The 19160-nt window shown below is 52.9% G+C and overlaps 1 protein-coding gene across 5 annotated transcripts in view; it reads right to left on the reverse strand.

The window, feature by feature from the left end:
• The window catches only part of LOC140717085 (voltage-dependent L-type calcium channel subunit alpha-1S-like), a 665173-nt gene that overhangs the window by 589375 nt on the left and 56638 nt on the right, over positions 1-19160 (reverse strand). For all 5 annotated transcript variants that reach the window (XR_012096443.1, XM_073030268.1, XM_073030267.1 and 2 more), the window contains exon 6: positions 5376-5572. Coding sequence is in view for 4 of the 5 variants with exons in the window: in XM_073030268.1 (XP_072886369.1) it covers positions 5376-5572 (197 nt within the window). In the remaining variant the exon portion in view is untranslated. The remainder of the gene's footprint in view (positions 1-5375; positions 5573-19160) is intronic.

Genomic DNA, 19160 nt, shown 5'->3' on the forward strand with positions numbered 1-19160 from the left:
TTATTTGATATCTGTTCAAAGGACATAAAGCTATCATCTAAAAAATAGATCACAAAAACATGTTATACCTTTTGTTTTCCATAAAACAAAGGCTTGATCCATAAAAGAGGGCCAAAAAAGAAAGTTAGATATTATAGGGCTTGATAAGATGAACTTATTCAAGCCAAAAAATTTACGAAATTGAAACCAAATTCGCAATGTATGTTTAACTATAGGATTAGTTATTTGTTTATTCAATTTAGATAAAGAAAAAGGAAGTGAAAATCCTAAAATTGAAAACAATGAAAAGTCTTGTACAGATTTACATTCCAAATTTACCCATTGTGGGCAAGCTGCTATAGTCGATTCTTGTGTCCAAAATATTAAATATCGTATATTAACTGCCCAATAGTAAAATCTCAAGTTTGGCAAAGCCAAACCATGAGCTTTCTGGGATTAGTTCACAAGACGCAGGATAGATATGACCCACAGAGGAAGAAGTTCTCAAATGCCAGCGCTAGGCAACCATGGCTGACAAGGGAAATTAAGGACTGCATAGAACATAGAACAATACAGCACAGTACAGGCCCTTCAGCCCACAATGTTGTGCCAACCCTTAAACCCTGCCTCCCATGTAACCCTCCACCTTAAATTCCTCCAGATACCTCTTAAATTTCACTAGTGTATCTGCCTCCACCACTGACTCAGGCAGTGCATTCCACGCACCAACCACTCTCTGAGTGAAAAACCTTCCTCTAATATCCCCCTTGAACTTTCCACCCTTTACCTTAAAGCCATGTCCTCTTGTACTGAGCGGTGGTGCCCTGGGGAAGAGGTGCTGGCTGTCCACTCTATCTATGCCTCTTAATATCTTGTATACCTCTATCATGTCTCCTCTCATCCTCCTTCTCTCCAGAGAGTAAAGCCCTAGCTCCCTTAATCTCTGATCATAATCCATACTCTCTAAACCAGGCAGCATCATGGTAAATCTTCTCTGTACCCTTTCCAATGCTTCCACATCCTTCCTATAGTGAGGCGACCAGAACTGGACACAGTACTCCAAGTGTGGCCTAACTAGAGTTTTATAGAGCTGCATCATTACCCCGTGACTCTTAAACTCTATCCCTCGACTTATGAAAGCTAACACTCCATAAGCTTTCTTAACTACCCTATCTACCTGTGAGGCAACTTTCAGGGATCTGTGGACATGTACCCCCAGATCCCTCTGCTCCTCCACACTATCAAGTATCCTGCTATTTACTTTGTACTCTGCCTTGGAGTTTGTCCTTCCAAAGTGTACCATCTCACACTTCTCCGTGCTGAACTCCATCTGCCACTTCTCAGCCCACTTCTGCATCCTATCAATGTCTCTGCAATCTTCGACAATCCTCAACACAACACCACCAACCTTTGTGTTGTCTGCAAACTTGCCAAACCACACTTCTACCACCACATCCAGGTCGTTAATAAAAATCACAAAATGTAGAGGTCCCAGAAACAAGATAAAAGCCAAGGAAAGGAAGGTAGCAAGAAAAGAAAGTAGCAAAAGGAAGTGGGAAGTTGGACGATTGGGAAGCTTTTAGAATCCAAAACAAAAGGCCACTAAAAAATCTATAAGAAGGGAAAAGATGAAAGATGAAGGCAAACTAGCCAATAATATAAAGCAGGATACCAAAAGTTTTTTCAGTTATATAAAGAATAAAAGGAAGGTGAGAGTTGATATTGGACCACTGGAAAATGGTCCAGGAAAATGATGAGGTAGTAATGGGGGACAAAGAAATGGCAGATGAACTTAATGTGTATTTTGCATTGGTTTTCACTGTGGAAGACACTACCAGTGTGCCAGAGGTCTGTGAGTGTCAGGGAACAGGAGTGAGTGCCATTGCCATTACAAGTGAAAAAGTGCTCGGCAAACTGAAAGGTCTTAAGGTGGATAAGTCACCTGGGTCAGATGGACTACATCCCAGAGTCCTGAGAGAGGTTGTTGAAGAGATAACGGATGCATTGGTCATGATCTTTCAAGAATCACTTGATTCTGGCATAGTCCCAGAGGAATGGAAAATTGCAAATGTCACTTCACTCTTTAGGAAGGGAGGAAGGTAAAAGAAAGGAAATTATAGTCCAGTTAGCCTAACCTCAGTGGTTGAGAAAGTGTTGGAGTCTATTATTAAGGATGAGGTTTCAAGGTACTTGGAGACGAATGATAAAATAACTGAAAGTCAGCATGGTTTCTGTGAAGGGAAATCTTGCCTGACAAACCTACTTGAATTTGTCAAGGAAGTAACAAGCAGGCTGGACAGTGAGAGGCAGTAGATGTCACTTACTTGGATGTTCAGAAGGTGTTTGATAAGGTGCCTCACATGAGGCTGCTTAACAAGATAAAATCCTATGGCGACACAGGAAAGATACTGGCATGGACAGAGGAATGGCTGACAGGCAGGAGTCAGTGAGTGGGAATAAAAGGAACATTTTCTGGTTGGCTGCCAGTGACTAGTGGTGTTCCTCAGCGGTCAGTATTGGGACCGCTACTTTTCACATTGTCTGTCAATGATTTAGACAACAGAATTGATGGCTTTGTGGCAAAGTTTGCGGATGATATGATATGAAGATAGTGGAGGGGTAGGTAGTGCTGAGGAAGCAATGCGATCGCAGCAGGACTTGGACAAATTGGAAGAATGGGCAAAAAAAGTGTCAGATGGAATACAGTGTTGGGAAATGTACGATAATGCATTTTGGTAAAGGAACAATAGTGTAGACTATTATCTAAATGGGGAGTAGTTTCAAACATCAGAGGTGCAGAGGGACTTAGGAGTCCTCATAAAAGACTCCCAGAAGGTTAATTCACAGGTTGAGTCTGTGGTAAAGAAGGGAAATGCACTGTTGGTATTTATTTCAAGGGGAACAGAATATAAAAGCAAGGAGATAATGCTGAGCTTTTATAAGAAACTGGTCAGGCCCCATCTGGATTATTGTCAACAGTTTTGGGCCCCATATCTCAGAAAGGATGTGTTGTTGTTGGAGGGAGTCCAGAGGAGGTTCACAAGGTTGTTTCTAGGAATGAAAGGTTAACATATGAGGCAGCTTTGGGCCTGTACTCACTGGAATTTAGAAGAATACAGGGAAGCATCTCATTGAAACCTACTGACTGTTGAAAGGACATGATAGGGTAGATGTGGAGAGGATGTTTCCTGTGGTGGGGGTATCCAGAACTAGAGGGTGCAACCTTCAAATTCAAAGGTTCAAAGGTTGAATTTAATGTCAGACAAATGTATACAATATACATCCTGAAATGCATTTTCTTCGCATTGAGGGGAGATCTTTTCGAACAGAGATAAGAGGAATTTTATTTTTTAGCCGCAGAGTAGTAAATCTGTGGAATGCTCTGCCACAGACTGCAGTGAAGGCCAAGTCTGTGGGTATATTTAAGGCCGACAGAAGTTGTTTGTTTCCTGAACAGTCAGGGCATCAAAGGATATGGCGAGAAGGCAGGTGTATGGGGTTGAGTGGGATCCGGGATCAGACATGATGAAATGGTGGTGCAGACTTGATGGGCTGAATGGCCTAATTCTGCTCCTATGTGTTATGGTATTATTCACTAGAATTCATAAGAATGAGGGGTGAACTCAGTGAAAACTATCAAGTGGTGAAAGGCCTTGATAGAGTGGACGTGGAGAGGACTGACGAAGGGTCTCGGCCCGAAACATTGACTGCTCATTTCAACGGATGCTGCCCGACCTGCTGAGTTCGCCTAGCCTTTTTGTGCGTCATGGAGAGGATGTTTCCTATGGTGAGAGGGTCTAAGACCAGAGGAGACAGCCTCAGAATAGAGGGGCATCCTTTTAGAATGAAGATGAGGAGGAATTTCTTTCACCGGATAGAGGTGAATCTGTGGAATTCTTTGCTACAGGCAACTGTGGAGGCCAAGTCTTTATGTATATTTAAGGCAGAGGTTAATAGATTATTGATTGGTTGGGACATGAAGTGATACGGGGAGAAGGCAGTAGATTGGGCTGAGAGGAACATTGGATCAGCCATGATGAAATGGCGGAGCAGACTCGATGGGCCAAATGGCCTAATTCTGCTCCTTTAACCGATGGCCTAATTAAACAACATGAATGTATTCAAGAGGAGGCTGGACAACCACACTGAAGTAAATGAACAGAGGGAAATGCCTCTTGGAAAGTGTGAATGACTTGAAATCGTTGAGCCAGATGGCCTGTTTCTGCACTGTGTACTGTCTACAGAAAGTGGTGGACACAGCCCAGTCCACCACAGACAAAGCCATCCCCATCGCTGAGCACATCTACAAGGAACGTTGACACAACAAAGCATCATCCGTCATTCAGGACCCCACCATCCAGGCAATGCTCTCTTCTTTCAAGGTATCACTGGATCAGCTGGAAGAAACAAACTCCTTACAGGCAGCAGCAGGAATTGAACCCTGGTCACTGGTGATGTAATGGTGTTACACTCCCCAGCTCCCCAACCCATCCAATAATTTGTTCCTTGAACACAGGAGTTCTGCAGATGCTGGAAATCCAGAGCAACATATACACACACACACACTCACACTCACACACACACACACACACACTCACACACACACACACACACACACACACACACACACACACACACACACACACACACACACACACACACACACACACACACACACTCTCTCTCTCTCTCTCTCTCTCTCTCTCTCTCTCTCTCTCTCAATGCTGGGGGATCTCAGCAGGTCAGGCAGAATGCACGGAAATGAATGACACTCGACATTTTGATCCGAGACCCTTCATCAGGACTGGAAAGGAAGGGGGAAGACAACAGAATAAAAAGTTGGAAGGAGCAGGATAGCTGGAAGGTGATGAGTGAAGTCAGGCAGGTGGGAAAGGTAAGGGGCTGGAGAGGAAGGAATCTGATAGGAGAGGGGAGTGGAGAAAGAGAAGGAATGGACCCGGGGGAGGTGATAGGCAGGTGAGAAGAGTTAAAGGGTCAGATTGGGGAATAAAAGAAGGGAGGGTAAAGGAATTTTTTTTTTGGAAGGAGAAATTGATGTTCCTTCCATCAGGTTGGAGGCTACACAACCAGAATATAAGGCTTTGCTCCTTCACCCCGACAGTGGTTTCAATGTGGCTCAAAAGGAGGCCATGGACTACATATCAGAACGGGAATAGGAATCAGAATTAATATGTTTGGCCACTGAATTTCTGCTTTTGGCAGATGAAATGGATGGGTACGTTCTCTACTTTTCTAAAATTAATTTCTTTAATTTTCTACTAATTGCAGCAAGAAAATTAATTTCAGATTTGTAAATGGTGACAGATTATAAATTTACTTTGAATTTGAACTCTGCCTGAAAGAAAGGTCAACATTACTCACAGGCAGTGACTTACCCAGTACAAGACGTCAGTCCAACCCTCCATGGTGATGCACTGGTACACGGTTAGCATTGCAAAGCCAAAGTTGTCAAAGTGCGTGATGCCGCTGTTGGGTCCAGGCCAGCCTGACCTGCACTCGGTTCCGTTCAGGGTACAGTGTCGGCCAGTGCCTGCGTGGGCACAAGGTGCTGGGTCCTCCTCCATGATGATATCTATGTCAAGAAAGGTGTGGGGGAGAGAGGGAGAGAGGGAGAGAGAGGGGGAGGGGGAGGGGGAGAGGGAGAGAATTAAAAAGAGATAGAGAGGCAGATAGAGCAAGTAGATAGAGATAGAGAGAGAGGAGAGAGAAAGAGATGGGGAGGGAGAGGAAGGAAGGGAGAAAGATAGAGCAAAAGTTGAGCAAAGGCTGGTACAGGTACCGGATGTACGGTACGGGACGAGGGCTGGTACAGGTACCGGACGAGGGGCACTGGTACGGTATGAGGGCTGGTACAAGTACCGGACGAGGGGCACTGGTACGGTATGAGGGCTGGTACAGGTACCAGACGAGGGGCACTGGTACAGTATGAGGGCTGGTACAGGTACCGGATGTAAGGTACGGGACGAGGGCTGGTACAGGTACCGGATGTACGGTACGGGACGAGGGCTGGTACAGGTACCAGACGAGGGGCACTGGTACAGTATGAGGGCTGGTACAGGTACCGGACGAGGGGCACTGGTACAGTATGAGGGCTGGTACAGGTACCGGATGTAAGGTACGGGATGAGGGCTGGTACAGGTACCAGACGAGGGGCACTGGTACGGGACGAGGGTTGGTACAGGTACCGGATGTACGGTACGGGATGAGGGCTGGTACAGGTACCAGACGAGGGGCACTGGTACGGGACTAGGGATGGTACAGGTACCGGATGTATGGTACGGGACGAGGGCTGGTACAGGTACCAGACGAGGGGCACTGGTACGGGACGAGGGCTGGTACAGGTACCGGATGTATGGTATGGGACGAGGGCTGGTACAGGTACCAGACGAGGGGCACTGGTACAGGTCGAGGGCTGGTACAGGTACCGGATGTATGGTATGGGACGAGGGCTGGTACAGGTACCGGATGTACGGTACGGGACGAGGGATGGTACAGGTACCGGATGTACGGTACGGGACGAGGGCTGGTACAGGAACCGGATGTACGGTATGGAAGGAGGACTGGTACAGGTACCAGACGAGGGGCACTGGTACGGGACGAGGGCTGGTACAGGTACCGGATGTACGGTACGGGACGAGGGCTGGTACAGGTACCAGACGAGGGGCACTGGTACAGGATGAGGGCTGGTACAGGTACCAGACGAGGGGCACTGGTACGGGTCGAGGGCTGGTACAGGTACCGGATGTACGGTACGGGACGAGGGATGGTACAGGTACCGGATGTATGGTATGGGACGAGGGCTGGTACAGGGACGAGGGCTGGTACAGGTACCAGACGAGGGGCACTGGTACGGGACGAGGGCTGGTACAGGTACCGGATGTACGGTACGGGACGAGGGATGGTACAGGTACCGGATGTATGGTATGGGACGAGGGCTGGTACAGGTACCGGATGTACGGTACGGGACGAGGGCTGGTACAGGTACCAGACGAGGGGCACTGGTACAGGATGAGGGCTGGTACAGGTACCAGACGAGGGGCACTGGTACGGGTCGAGGGCTGGTACAGGTACCGGATGTACGGTACGGGACGAGGGATGGTACAGGTACCGGATGTATGGTACGGGACGAGGGCTGGTACAGGTACCAGACGAGGGGCACTGGTACGGGACGAGGGCTGGTACAGGTACCGGATGTATGGTATGGGACGAGGGCTGGTACAGGTACCAGACGAGGGGCACTGGTACAGGTCGAGGGCTGGTACAGGTACCGGATGTATGGTATGGGACGAGGGCTGGTACAGGTACCGGATGTACGGTACGGGACGAGGGATGGTACAGGTACCGGATGTACGGTACGGGACGAGGGCTGGTACAGGAACCGGATGTACGGTATGGAAGGAGGACTGGTACAGGTACCAGACGAGGGGCACTGGTATGGGACGAGGGCTGGTACAGGTACCGGATGTACGGTACGGGACGAGGGCTGGTACAGGTACCAGACGAGGGGCACTGGTACAGGATGAGGGCTGGTACAGGTACCAGACGAGGGGCACTGGTACGGGTCGAGGGCTGGTACAGGTACCGGATGTACGGTACGGGACGAGGGATGGTACAGGTACCGGATGTATGGTATGGGACGAGGGCTGGTACAGGGACGAGGGCTGGTACAGGTACCAGACGAGGGGCACTGGTACGGGACGAGGGCTGGTACAGGTACCGGATGTATGGTATGGGACGAGGGCTGGTACAGGTACCAGACGAGGGGCACTGGTACGGGTCGAGGGCTGGTACAGGTACCGGATGAATGGTATGGGACGAGGGCTGGTACAGGAACCGGATGTACGGTACGGGACGAGGGCTGGTACAGGTACCAGACGAGGGGCACTGGTACAGGATGAGGGCTGGTACAGGTACCAGACGAGGGGCACTGGTACGGGTCGAGGGCTGGTACAGGTACCGGATGTACGGTACGGGACGAGGGATGGTACAGGTACCGGATGTATGGTATGGGACGAGGGCTGGTACAGGGACGAGGGCTGGTACAGGTACCAGACGAGGGGCACTGGTACGGGACGAGGGCTGGTACAGGTACCGGATGTACGGTACGGGACGAGGGATGGTACAGGTACCGGATGTACGGTATGGAAGGAGGACTGGTACAGGTACCAGACGAGGGGCACTGGTACGGGACGAGGGATGGTACAGGTACCGGATGTATGGTATGGGACGAGGGCTGGTACAGGGACGAGGGCTGGTACAGGTACCAGACGAGGGGCACTGGTACGGGTCGAGGGCTGGTACAGGTACCGGATGTACGGTACGGGACGAGGGATGGTACAGGTACCGGATGTATGGTATGGGACGAGGGCTGGTACAGGGACGAGGGCTGGTACAGGTACCAGACGAGGGGCACTGGTACGGGACGAGGGCTGGTACAGGTACCGGATGTACGGTACGGGACGAGGGATGGTACAGGAACCGGATGTACGGTATGGAAGGAGGACTGGTACAGGTACCAGACGAGGGGCACTGGTACGGGACGAGGGCTGGTACAGGTACCGGATGTACGGTACGGGACGAGGGCTGGTACAGGTACCAGACGAGGGGCACTGGTACAGGATGAGGGCTGGTACAGGTACCAGACGAGGGGCACTGGTACGGGTCGAGGGCTGGTACAGGTACCGGATGTACGGTACGGGACGAGGGATGGTACAGGTACCGGATGTATGGTATGGGACGAGGGCTGGTACAGGGACGAGGGCTGGTACAGGTACCAGACGAGGGGCACTGGTACGGGACGAGGGCTGGTACAGGTACCGGATGTACGGTACGGGACGAGGGATGGTACAGGTACCGGATGTATGGTATGGGACGAGGGCTGGTACAGGTACCGGATGTACGGTACGGGACGAGGGCTGGTACAGGTACCAGACGAGGGGCACTGGTACAGGATGAGGGCTGGTACAGGTACCAGACGAGGGGCACTGGTACGGGTCGAGGGCTGGTACAGGTACCGGATGTACGGTACGGGACGAGGGATGGTACAGGTACCGGATGTATGGTACGGGACGAGGGCTGGTACAGGTACCAGACGAGGGGCACTGGTACGGGACGAGGGCTGGTACAGGTACCGGATGTATGGTATGGGACGAGGGCTGGTACAGGTACCGGATGTACGGTACGGGACGAGGGATGGTACAGGTACCGGATGTACGGTACGGGACGAGGGCTGGTACAGGAACCGGATGTACGGTATGGAAGGAGGACTGGTACAGGTACCAGACGAGGGGCACTGGTATGGGACGAGGGCTGGTACAGGTACCGGATGTACGGTACGGGACGAGGGCTGGTACAGGTACCAGACGAGGGGCACTGGTACAGGATGAGGGCTGGTACAGGTACCAGACGAGGGGCACTGGTACGGGTCGAGGGCTGGTACAGGTACCGGATGTACGGTACGGGACGAGGGATGGTACAGGTACCGGATGTATGGTATGGGACGAGGGCTGGTACAGGGACGAGGGCTGGTACAGGTACCAGACGAGGGGCACTGGTACGGGACGAGGGCTGGTACAGGTACCGGATGTATGGTATGGGACGAGGGCTGGTACAGGTACCAGACGAGGGGCACTGGTACGGGTCGAGGGCTGGTACAGGTACCGGATGAATGGTATGGGACGAGGGCTGGTACAGGTACCGGATGTACGGTACGGGACGAGGGCTGGTACAGGAACCGGATGTACGGTACGGGACGAGGGCTGGTACAGGTACCAGACGAGGGGCACTGGTACGGGACGAGGGCTGGTACAGGTACCAGACGAGGGGCACTGGTACGGGACGAGGGCTGGTACAGGTACGAGACGAGGGGCACTGGTACGGGACGAGGGCTGGTACAGGTACCGGATGTATGGTATGGGACGAGGGCTGGTACAGGTACCAGACGAGGGGCACTGGTACGGGTCGAGGGCTGGTACAGGTACCGGATGTATGGTATGGGACGAGGGCTGGTACAGGTACCGGATGTACGGTACGGGACGAGGGCTGGTACAGGAACCGGATGTACGGTATGGGAGGAGGACTGGTACAGGTACCGGATGTACGGTACGGGACGAGGGTTGGTACAGGAACCGGATGTACGGTACGGGACGAGGGCTGGTACAGGTACCAGACGAGGGGCACTGGTATGGGACGAGGGCTGGTACAGGTACCGGATGTACGGTACGGGACGAGGGCTGGTACAGGAACCGGATGTACGGTACGGGACGAGGGCTGGTACAGGTACCAGACGAGGGGCACTGGTACGGGACGAGGGCTGGTACAGGTACCAGACGAGGGGCACTGGTACGGGACGAGGGCTGGTACAGGTACCAGATGTATGGTATGGGACGAGGGCTGGTACAGGTACCAGACGAGGGGCACTGGTACGGGACGAGGACTGGTACAGGTACCGGATGTATGGTATGGGACGAGGGCTGGTACAGGTACCGGATGTATGGTATGGGACGAGGGCTGGTACAGGTACCGGATGTACGGTACGGGACGAGGGCTGGTACAGGTACCGGATGTATGGTATGGGACGAGGGCTGGTACAGGTACCGGATGTATGGTATGGGACGAGGGCTGGTACAGGTACCGGATGTACGGTACGGGACGAGGGCTGGTACAGGTACCGGATGTATGGTATGGGACGAGGGCTGGTACAGGTACCGGATGTACGGTACGGGACGAGGGCTGGTACAGGAACCGGATGTACGGTACGGGACGAGGGCTGGTACAGGTACCAGACGAGGGGCACTGGTACGGGACGAGGGCTGGTACAGGTACCAGACGAGGGGCACTGGTACGGGACGAGGGCTGGTACAGGTACCGGATGTACGGTACGGGACGAGGGCTGGTACAGGTACCAGACGAGGGGCACTGGTACGGGACGAGGGCTGGTACAGGTACCGGATGTATGGTATGGGACGAGGGCTGGTACAGGTACCAGACGAGGGGCACTGGTACGGGTCGAGGGCTGGTACAGGTACTGGATGTATGGTATGGGACGAGGGCTGGTACAGGTACCGGATGTACGGTACGGGACGAGGGCTGGTACAGGAACCGGATGTACGGTATGGGAGGAGGACTGGTACAGGTACCGGATGTACGGTACGGGACGAGGGTTGGTACAGGAACCGGATGTACGGTACGGGACGAGGGCTGGTACAGGTACCAGACGAGGGGCACTGGTATGGGACGAGGGCTGGTACAGGTACCAGACGAGGGGCACTGGTACGGGACGAGGGCTGGTACAGGTACCGGATGTACGGTACGGGACGAGGGCTGGTACAGGTACCAGACGAGGGGCACTGGTACGGGACGAGGGCTGGTACAGGTACCGGATGTACGGTACGGGACGAGGGCTGGTACAGGTACCAGACGAGGGGCACTGGTACGGGTCGAGGGCTGGTACAGGTACCGGATGTATGGTATGGGACGAGGGCTGGTACAGGTACCGGATGTATGGTACGGGACGAGGGCTGGTACAGGAACCGGATGTACGGTATGGGACGAGGGCTGGTACAGGTACCAGACGAGGGGCACTGGTACGGGACGAGGGCTGGTACAGGTACCGGATGTACGGTACGGGACGAGGGCTGGTACAGGTACCAGACGAGGGGCACTGGTACGGGACGAGGGCTGGTACAGGTACCAGACGAGGGGCACTGGTACGGGACGAGGGCTGGTACAGGTACCGGATGTACGGTACGGGACGAGGGCTGGTACAGGTACCAGACGAGGGGCACTGGTACGGGTCGAGGGCTGGTACAGGTACCGGATGTACGGTACGGAACGAGGGCTGGTACAGGTACCGGATGTATGGTATGGGACGAGGGCTGGTACAGGAACCGGATGTACGGTACGGGACGAGGGCTGGTACAGGTACCAGACGAGGGGCACTGGTACGGGACGAGGGCTGGTACAGGTACCAGACGAGGGGCACTGGTACGGGACGAGGGCTGGTACAGGTACCGGATGTACGGTACGGGACGAGGGCTGGTACAGGTACCAGACGAGGGGCACTGGTACGGGACGAGGGCTGGTACAGGTACCGGATGTACGGTACGGGACGAGGGCTGGTACAGGTACCAGACGAGGGGCACTGGTACGGGTCGAGGGCTGGTACAGGTACCGGATGTACGGTACGGAACGAGGGCTGGTACAGGTACCGGATGTATGGTACGGGACGAGGGCTGGTACAGGAACCGGATGTACGGTATGGGACGAGGGCTGGTACAGGTACCGGATGTACGGTACGGAACGAGGGCTGGTACAGGTACCAGACGAGGGGCACTGGTACGGGACGAGGGCTGGTACAGGTACCGGATGTATGGTATGGGACGAGGGCTGGTACAGGAACCGGATGTACGGTACGGGACGAGGGCTGGTACAGGTACCGGATGTACGGTACGGGACGAGGGTTGGTACAGGTACCAGACGAGGGGCACTGGTACGGGACGAGGGTTGGTACAGGTACCGGATGTACGGTACGGGACGAGGGCTGGTACAGGTACCAGACGAGGGGCACTGGTACGGGTCGAGGGCTGGTACAGGTACCGGATGTACGGTACGGAACGAGGGCTGGTACAGGTACCGGATGTATGGTACGGGACGAGGGCTGGTACAGGTACCGGATGTACGGTACGGGACGAGGGCTGGTACAGGTACCAGACGAGGGGCACTGGTACGGGACGAGGGCTGGTACAGGTACCGGATGTATGGTATGGGACGAGGGCTGGTACAGGAACCGGATGTACGGTACGGGACGAGGGCTGGTACAGGTACCGGATATACGGTACGGGACGAGGGCTGGTACAGGTACCAGACGAGGGGCACTGGTACGGGACGAGGACTGGTACAGGTACCGGATGTACGGTACGGGACGAGGGCTGGTACAGGTACCAGACGAGGGGCACTGGTACGGGTCGAGGGCTGGTACAGGTACCGGATGTACGGTACGGAACGAGGGCTGGTACAGGTACCGGTTGTACGGTACGGGACGAGGGCCGGTACAGGAACCGGATGTACGGTACGGGACGAGGGCTGGTACAGGTACCGGATGTACGGTACGGGACGAGGGTTGGTACAGGTACCAGACGAGGGGCACTGGTACGGGACGAGGGTTGGTACAGGTACCGGATGTACGGTACGGGACGAGGGCTGGTACAGGTACCAGACGAGGGGCACTGGTACGGGTCGAGGGCTGGTACAGGTACCGGATGTACGGTACGGAACGAGGGCTGGTACAGGTACCGGATGTATGGTACGGGACGAGGGCTGGTACAGGTACCGGATGTACGGTACGGGACGAGGGCTGGTACAGGTACCAGACGAGGGGCACTGGTACGGGACGAGGGCTGGTACAGGTACCGGATGTATGGTATGGGACGAGGGCTGGTACAGGAACCGGATGTACGGTACGGGACGAGGGCTGGTACAGGTACCGGATATACGGTACGGGACGAGGGCTGGTACAGGTACCAGACGAGGGGCACTGGTACGGGACGAGGACTGGTACAGGTACCGGATGTACGGTACGGGACGAGGGCTGGTACAGGTACCAGACGAGGGGCACTGGTACGGGTCGAGGGCTGGTACAGGTACCGGATGTACGGTACGGAACGAGGGCTGGTACAGGTACCGGTTGTACGGTACGGGACGAGGGCCGGTACAGGAACCGGATGTACGGTACGGGACGAGGGCTGGTACAGGTACCGGATGTAGGGTATGGGACGAGGGCTGGAACAGGTACCAGACGAGGGGCACTGGTACGGGACGAGGGCTGGTACAGGTACCGGATGTATGGTATGGGACGAGGGCTGGTACAGGTACCGGATGTACGGTACGGGACGAGGGCCGGTACAGGAACCGGATGTACGGTACGGGACGAGGGCCAGTACAGGTACCGGATGTACGGTAGGGGACGAGGGCTGGTACAGGTACCGGATGTACGGTACGGGACGAGGGATGGTACAGGTACCGGATGTACGGTATGGGACGAGGGCCGGTACAGGAACCGGATGTACGGTACGGGACGAGGGCCGGTACAGGTACCGGATGTACGGTACGGGACGAGGGATGGTACAGGTACCGGATGTACGGTACGGGACGAGGGATGGTACAGGTACCGGATGTACGGTACAGGACGAGAGCTGGTACAGGTACCAGATGTACGGTACGGGAGGAGGGATGGTACAGGAACCGGATGTACGGTACGGGTCGAGGGCTGGTACAGGTACCAGACGAGGGGCACAGGTACGGGACGAGGGCTGGTACAGGTACCGGATGTACGGTACGGGACGAGGGCTGGTACAGGTACCGGATGTACGGTGCGGGACGAGGGCTGGTACAGGTACCTGATGTACGGTACGGGACGAGGGTTGGTACAGGAACCGGATGTATGGTACGGGACGAGGGTTGGTACAGGTACCGGATGTACGGTACGGGACGAGGGCTGGTACAGGTACCGGATGTACGGTACGGGACGAGGGTTGGTACAGGAACCGCATGTACGGTACGGGACGAGGGTTGGTACAGGTACCGGATGTACGGTACGGGACGAGGGTTGGTACAGGTACCGGATGTAAGGTACGGGACGAGGGTTGGTACAGGAACCGGATGTACGGTACGGGACGAGGGTTGGTACAGGTACCGGATGTACGGTACGGGACGAGGGTTGGTACAGGAACCGGATGTACGGTACGGGACGAGGGTTGGTACAGGAACCGGATGTACGGTACGGGACGAGGGTTGGTACAGGTACCGGATGTACGGTACGGGACGAGGGTTGGTACAGGTACTGGATGTACGGTGTGGGACGAGGGATGGTACAGGTACTGGATGTACGGTACGGGACGAGGGATGGTACAGGTACTGGATGTACGGTACGGGATGAGGGCTGGTACAGGAACCGGATGTACGGTACGGGACGAGGGCTGGTACAGGTACTGGATGTACGGTACGGAATGTGGGATGGTACAGGTACCGGATGTACGGTACGGGATGTGGGATGGTACAGGTACTGGATGTACGGTACGGGATGTGGGATGGTACAGGTACCGGATGTACGGTGTGGGACGAGGGCCGGTACAGGTACCAGATATACGGTGTGGGACGAGGGATGGTACAGGTACCGGACGTACGGTGTGGGATGAGGGCTGCAGATGGACCGTGGAGAAAATTCTGATTGGTTGCTTCACCATTTGATATGTAGGATCAGAAACAGGTGCAGAAAGTTGTAAACTCAGCCAGCCCCAACACAGGTATTAAACTCCCGAGCATCCAGGACACCCTCAAAGGGCAATGCCTCTGAAAGGTGGCATCCAGGACCCCCATCACATCTTCTCATTGCTCCTATCAAGGTAGAGATACAGGAACCTGAAGACACACACTCAATATTTCAGGAACAGCTTCTTCAACCCACGTACACCAGCTCAGTTCTTTGTTAATTCCCTCTCTTTTGGCATTACTTTTGTAATTTAATTTTCTTGTTTAAATATACAGTATTTATATACATTGCACTTTACTGCTGCTGCAAAACAACAAATTTCGTGAGATTTGCCAGGGATAGTTAACCCGATTCTGATTTGAAAACCTTTCATCCACTTTGGTGACAGATATCTATCTCGGTCTGCTTTACACATATTCCAAACCTGACCTCGTGCACCATATCCGCTGCACAGCCATCAAGCAGCCAGTACAACAGACAACCTCTGCTGACCTTTGATGAGCACCTCAGCTCCATCCGCCAAAAACGGAATATCCTGGCAGACAAACCACTTCACTCCCCATCCCCAATCCTGTTCTGACATATCAGTCCATGGCTCTGTTTTGTCGTGACGAGGCCACCGTCAGGATGGAGGAGCAACCTAATTCTGTAGATGTCATCTCCAACCTGATGGCATGAACATCGATTTCTCCTTCTGGTAATTTTTCCCCTCCCCGTTCCCTCTTCTTCTGCCACTTAGCTCTTCACCTCACCTGCTCACCACCTCCTCGTGATGCCCTCCTCTTTTCCTTTCTTCGATGGTCCACTCTCCTCTCCTTTATGATTCCTTCTTCTCCAGCCTGTTACCTTTCCCACCTACTTGGTCTCATCTATCACCTTCTAGCTAGTCCTCCTTCCCCTCTCCCCACCCCCTTTATTTCCAGTCCTGAAGCATCTCGCTCAAAACATCAACTGTTTATTGACGCTGCCTGAGCTGCTGAGTTTCTTCAGCAGTTTGTGTGTGTTGCTCTGGATTTCCAGCATCTGCAGACTCTCTTGTGTTTCGGATTCAAAGTGAATGCTTTTTACTGCATCTGTGTGCCTGTTTATGAGCTGTATCTGTGTGTTACCACTACAGCTAGATAGCAGACTCTAGCAAAGTGCAGGTTGACCATTCCCCACGACACATACATGTTTCTGGGACAGCGCATAATGGACGATTTCACCTGGTCCCTCAACACAAACTCTTTATTCAAGGAAGCACAGCAGCATCTCCACCTGCTGTTAAGATTGAGGTGAGCGAGGCTCCCCCTCCCCATTCTAACCAACTTTTACAGCAGTAATTTCGAATGTCCTGACCAGCTTCATCAACAGGAATTGAAAGGCATCTGACAACGAGACCGTACAAAGGATTGCCAGGACTGCTGAAAGGATCGTTGGAGTCTCTCTTCCACCCATTAGAAATTTTTATCAGGGGCACTTAGTACTGTCAGTGTTCCCTCCCATCTGTCCAATGATCAACCCACCTCCACACCATCAGTGTTGTAGGATTAGGGCAAGAACAGTTCGAATTCGAAACAGCTTCTATCCCAGGTCTCCATAAGACTACTGAACTCCCTGCCACCACCCAGGTCTCCATAAGACGACTGAACTCCCTGCCACCACCCAGGTCTCCATAAGACGACTGAACTCCCTGCCACCACCCAGGTCTCCATAAGACGACTGAACTCCCTGCCACCACCCAGGTCTCCATAAGACTACTGAACTCCCTGCCACCACCCAGGTCTCCATAAGACTACGGAACTCCCTGCCACCACCCAGGTCTCCATAAGACTACTGAACTCCCTGCCACCACCCAGGTCTCCATAAGACTACTGAACTCCCTGCCACCACCCAGGTCTCATCACATATGAAGCACCAATATCATTATACTGTTTACTTTTTAACTCATGTTGTGCTAAATGTGCTTCTTGAATATATTTACTATTTGTTAATTTATTTGTGGTGATATAACTTCTTGTGTTGTGTGAGAGCGGTATATACCGTGTTGTGCACCTTGGTCTGCAGGAACGTTGTTTCGTTTACGGTATACGTGCGTACAGTTGAATGATGATCAACTTGAACTTGAATGTGTGATTCTTATTAGTACAGAGAGCCTGTGTGTGTGCGAGAGAGTGCAAGAAGGAATGTGAGAGTGAGTGAAGGAGCAAGAAAGGGAGTAAAGGTGAGAGTTAAAGAGGAAGGGGTGAGGAATTGAGAGAATCTATATATGCAGATCTGTGCATGATGCTGTGTCTGTGTGTGAGAGTGTGTGTGTCGTGTGTAAGAGAGTGTGTGTGTGTGTGCACGCACGTTTCTGTACATGCATGAGTGAGTGTGAATATGAGTGTTTCTGTATATGTGTGAGTAAGTGTGAGTGTGTGTGTTTCTGTACATAGAAACATAGAAGGCATACAGCACAATACAGGTCCTTCGGCCCACAAAGCTGTTCCGAACGTGTCCATACCTAGGCTTTACACATAGCCCTCTATTTTTCTAAGCTCCATATAACCAATCCAGGAGTCTCTTAAAAGACTCTATCATTTCCACCTCCACCACCATTGCCGGCAGCCCATTCTACGCACTCACCACTCTCTGCGTAAAAAAACTTACCCCCGACATCTCCTTTCTACCTACTTCCAAGCACCTTAAAACTATGCCCGCTCGTGCTAGCCATTTCAGCCCACACGATCAATGCCTCTCATTATCTTGTACACCGCTATTAAGTCACCCCTCATCCTCTGTCACTCCAAGGCGAAAAGGCCAAGTTCACTCAACCTATTCTCATAAGGCATGCTCCCCAATCCAGGCAACATCCTTGTAAATCTCCTCTGCACCCTTTCTATGGTTTCCACATCCTTTCTGTAGTGAGGTGACCAGAACTGAGCACAGTACTCCAAGTGGGGCCTGACCAGGGTCCTATATAGCTGCAACATTACCTCTCAGCTCATCCCACAATCGATGAAGGCCAATGCATCATATGCTTTCTTAACCACAGAGTCAACCTGCGTAGCAGCTTTGAGTGTCCTAGGGACTTGGACCCCAAGATCCCTCTGATCCTCCACACTGCCAAGAGTCTTACTATTAATGCTATATTCTGCCATCATACTTGACCTACCAAAATGAATCACCTCACACTTATCTGGGTTGAACTCCATCTGCTACTTCTCAGCCCAGTTTTGCATCCTATCAATGTCCCTCTGTAACCTCTGACAGCCCTCCACACTATCCACAACACCCCCAACCTTTGTGTCATCAGCAAATTTACTAACCCATCCCTCCACTTCCTCATCCAGGTCATTTATAAAAATCACAGAGTAAGGATCCCAGAACAGATCCCTGAGGCACCCCAGTGGTGACCAACCTCCATGCAGAATATGACCCATCTACAATCACCCTTTGTCTCTGTGGACAAGCCAGTTCTGGATCCACAAAGCAATGTCCCCTTGGATCCCATGCCTCCTTACTTTCTCAATAAGCCTTGTGTGAGTGAGTGTGTGTGTGTTTCTATACGTGGGTCAGCTACCCCGCAGAGTGTTATACGGCCAGCTACATCATGGTTGATGCTCAGCTGGAGGCCTGAAAAAGTGCTGTAAAGATCAGATGAAGAATGCTTTAAGGAAGTGCAAGATCAGACCTGAGGACCTGGAGGATGTTGCTGCTGACCGTAACACTTGGCGACAGCTGTGTAGCGATGGGGTTCATATTCTGCAGATGGAAAGAACAACCAGAAGACAGCAGAAGAGAGCCAGGAGAAATGCAGCTATGGTTGCCATCACTACCACCACCACTATCACATATACATATACTGCCTGCAATAGAACTTGTGGGTCCAGGATAGGACTGTATAGTCATCAAAGATCTCACCGTTAAA

The sequence above is a fragment of the Hemitrygon akajei genome, chromosome 27 (genome assembly GCF_048418815.1).
Source record: "Hemitrygon akajei chromosome 27, sHemAka1.3, whole genome shotgun sequence".
NCBI lineage: Eukaryota > Metazoa > Chordata > Chondrichthyes > Myliobatiformes > Dasyatidae > Hemitrygon > Hemitrygon akajei.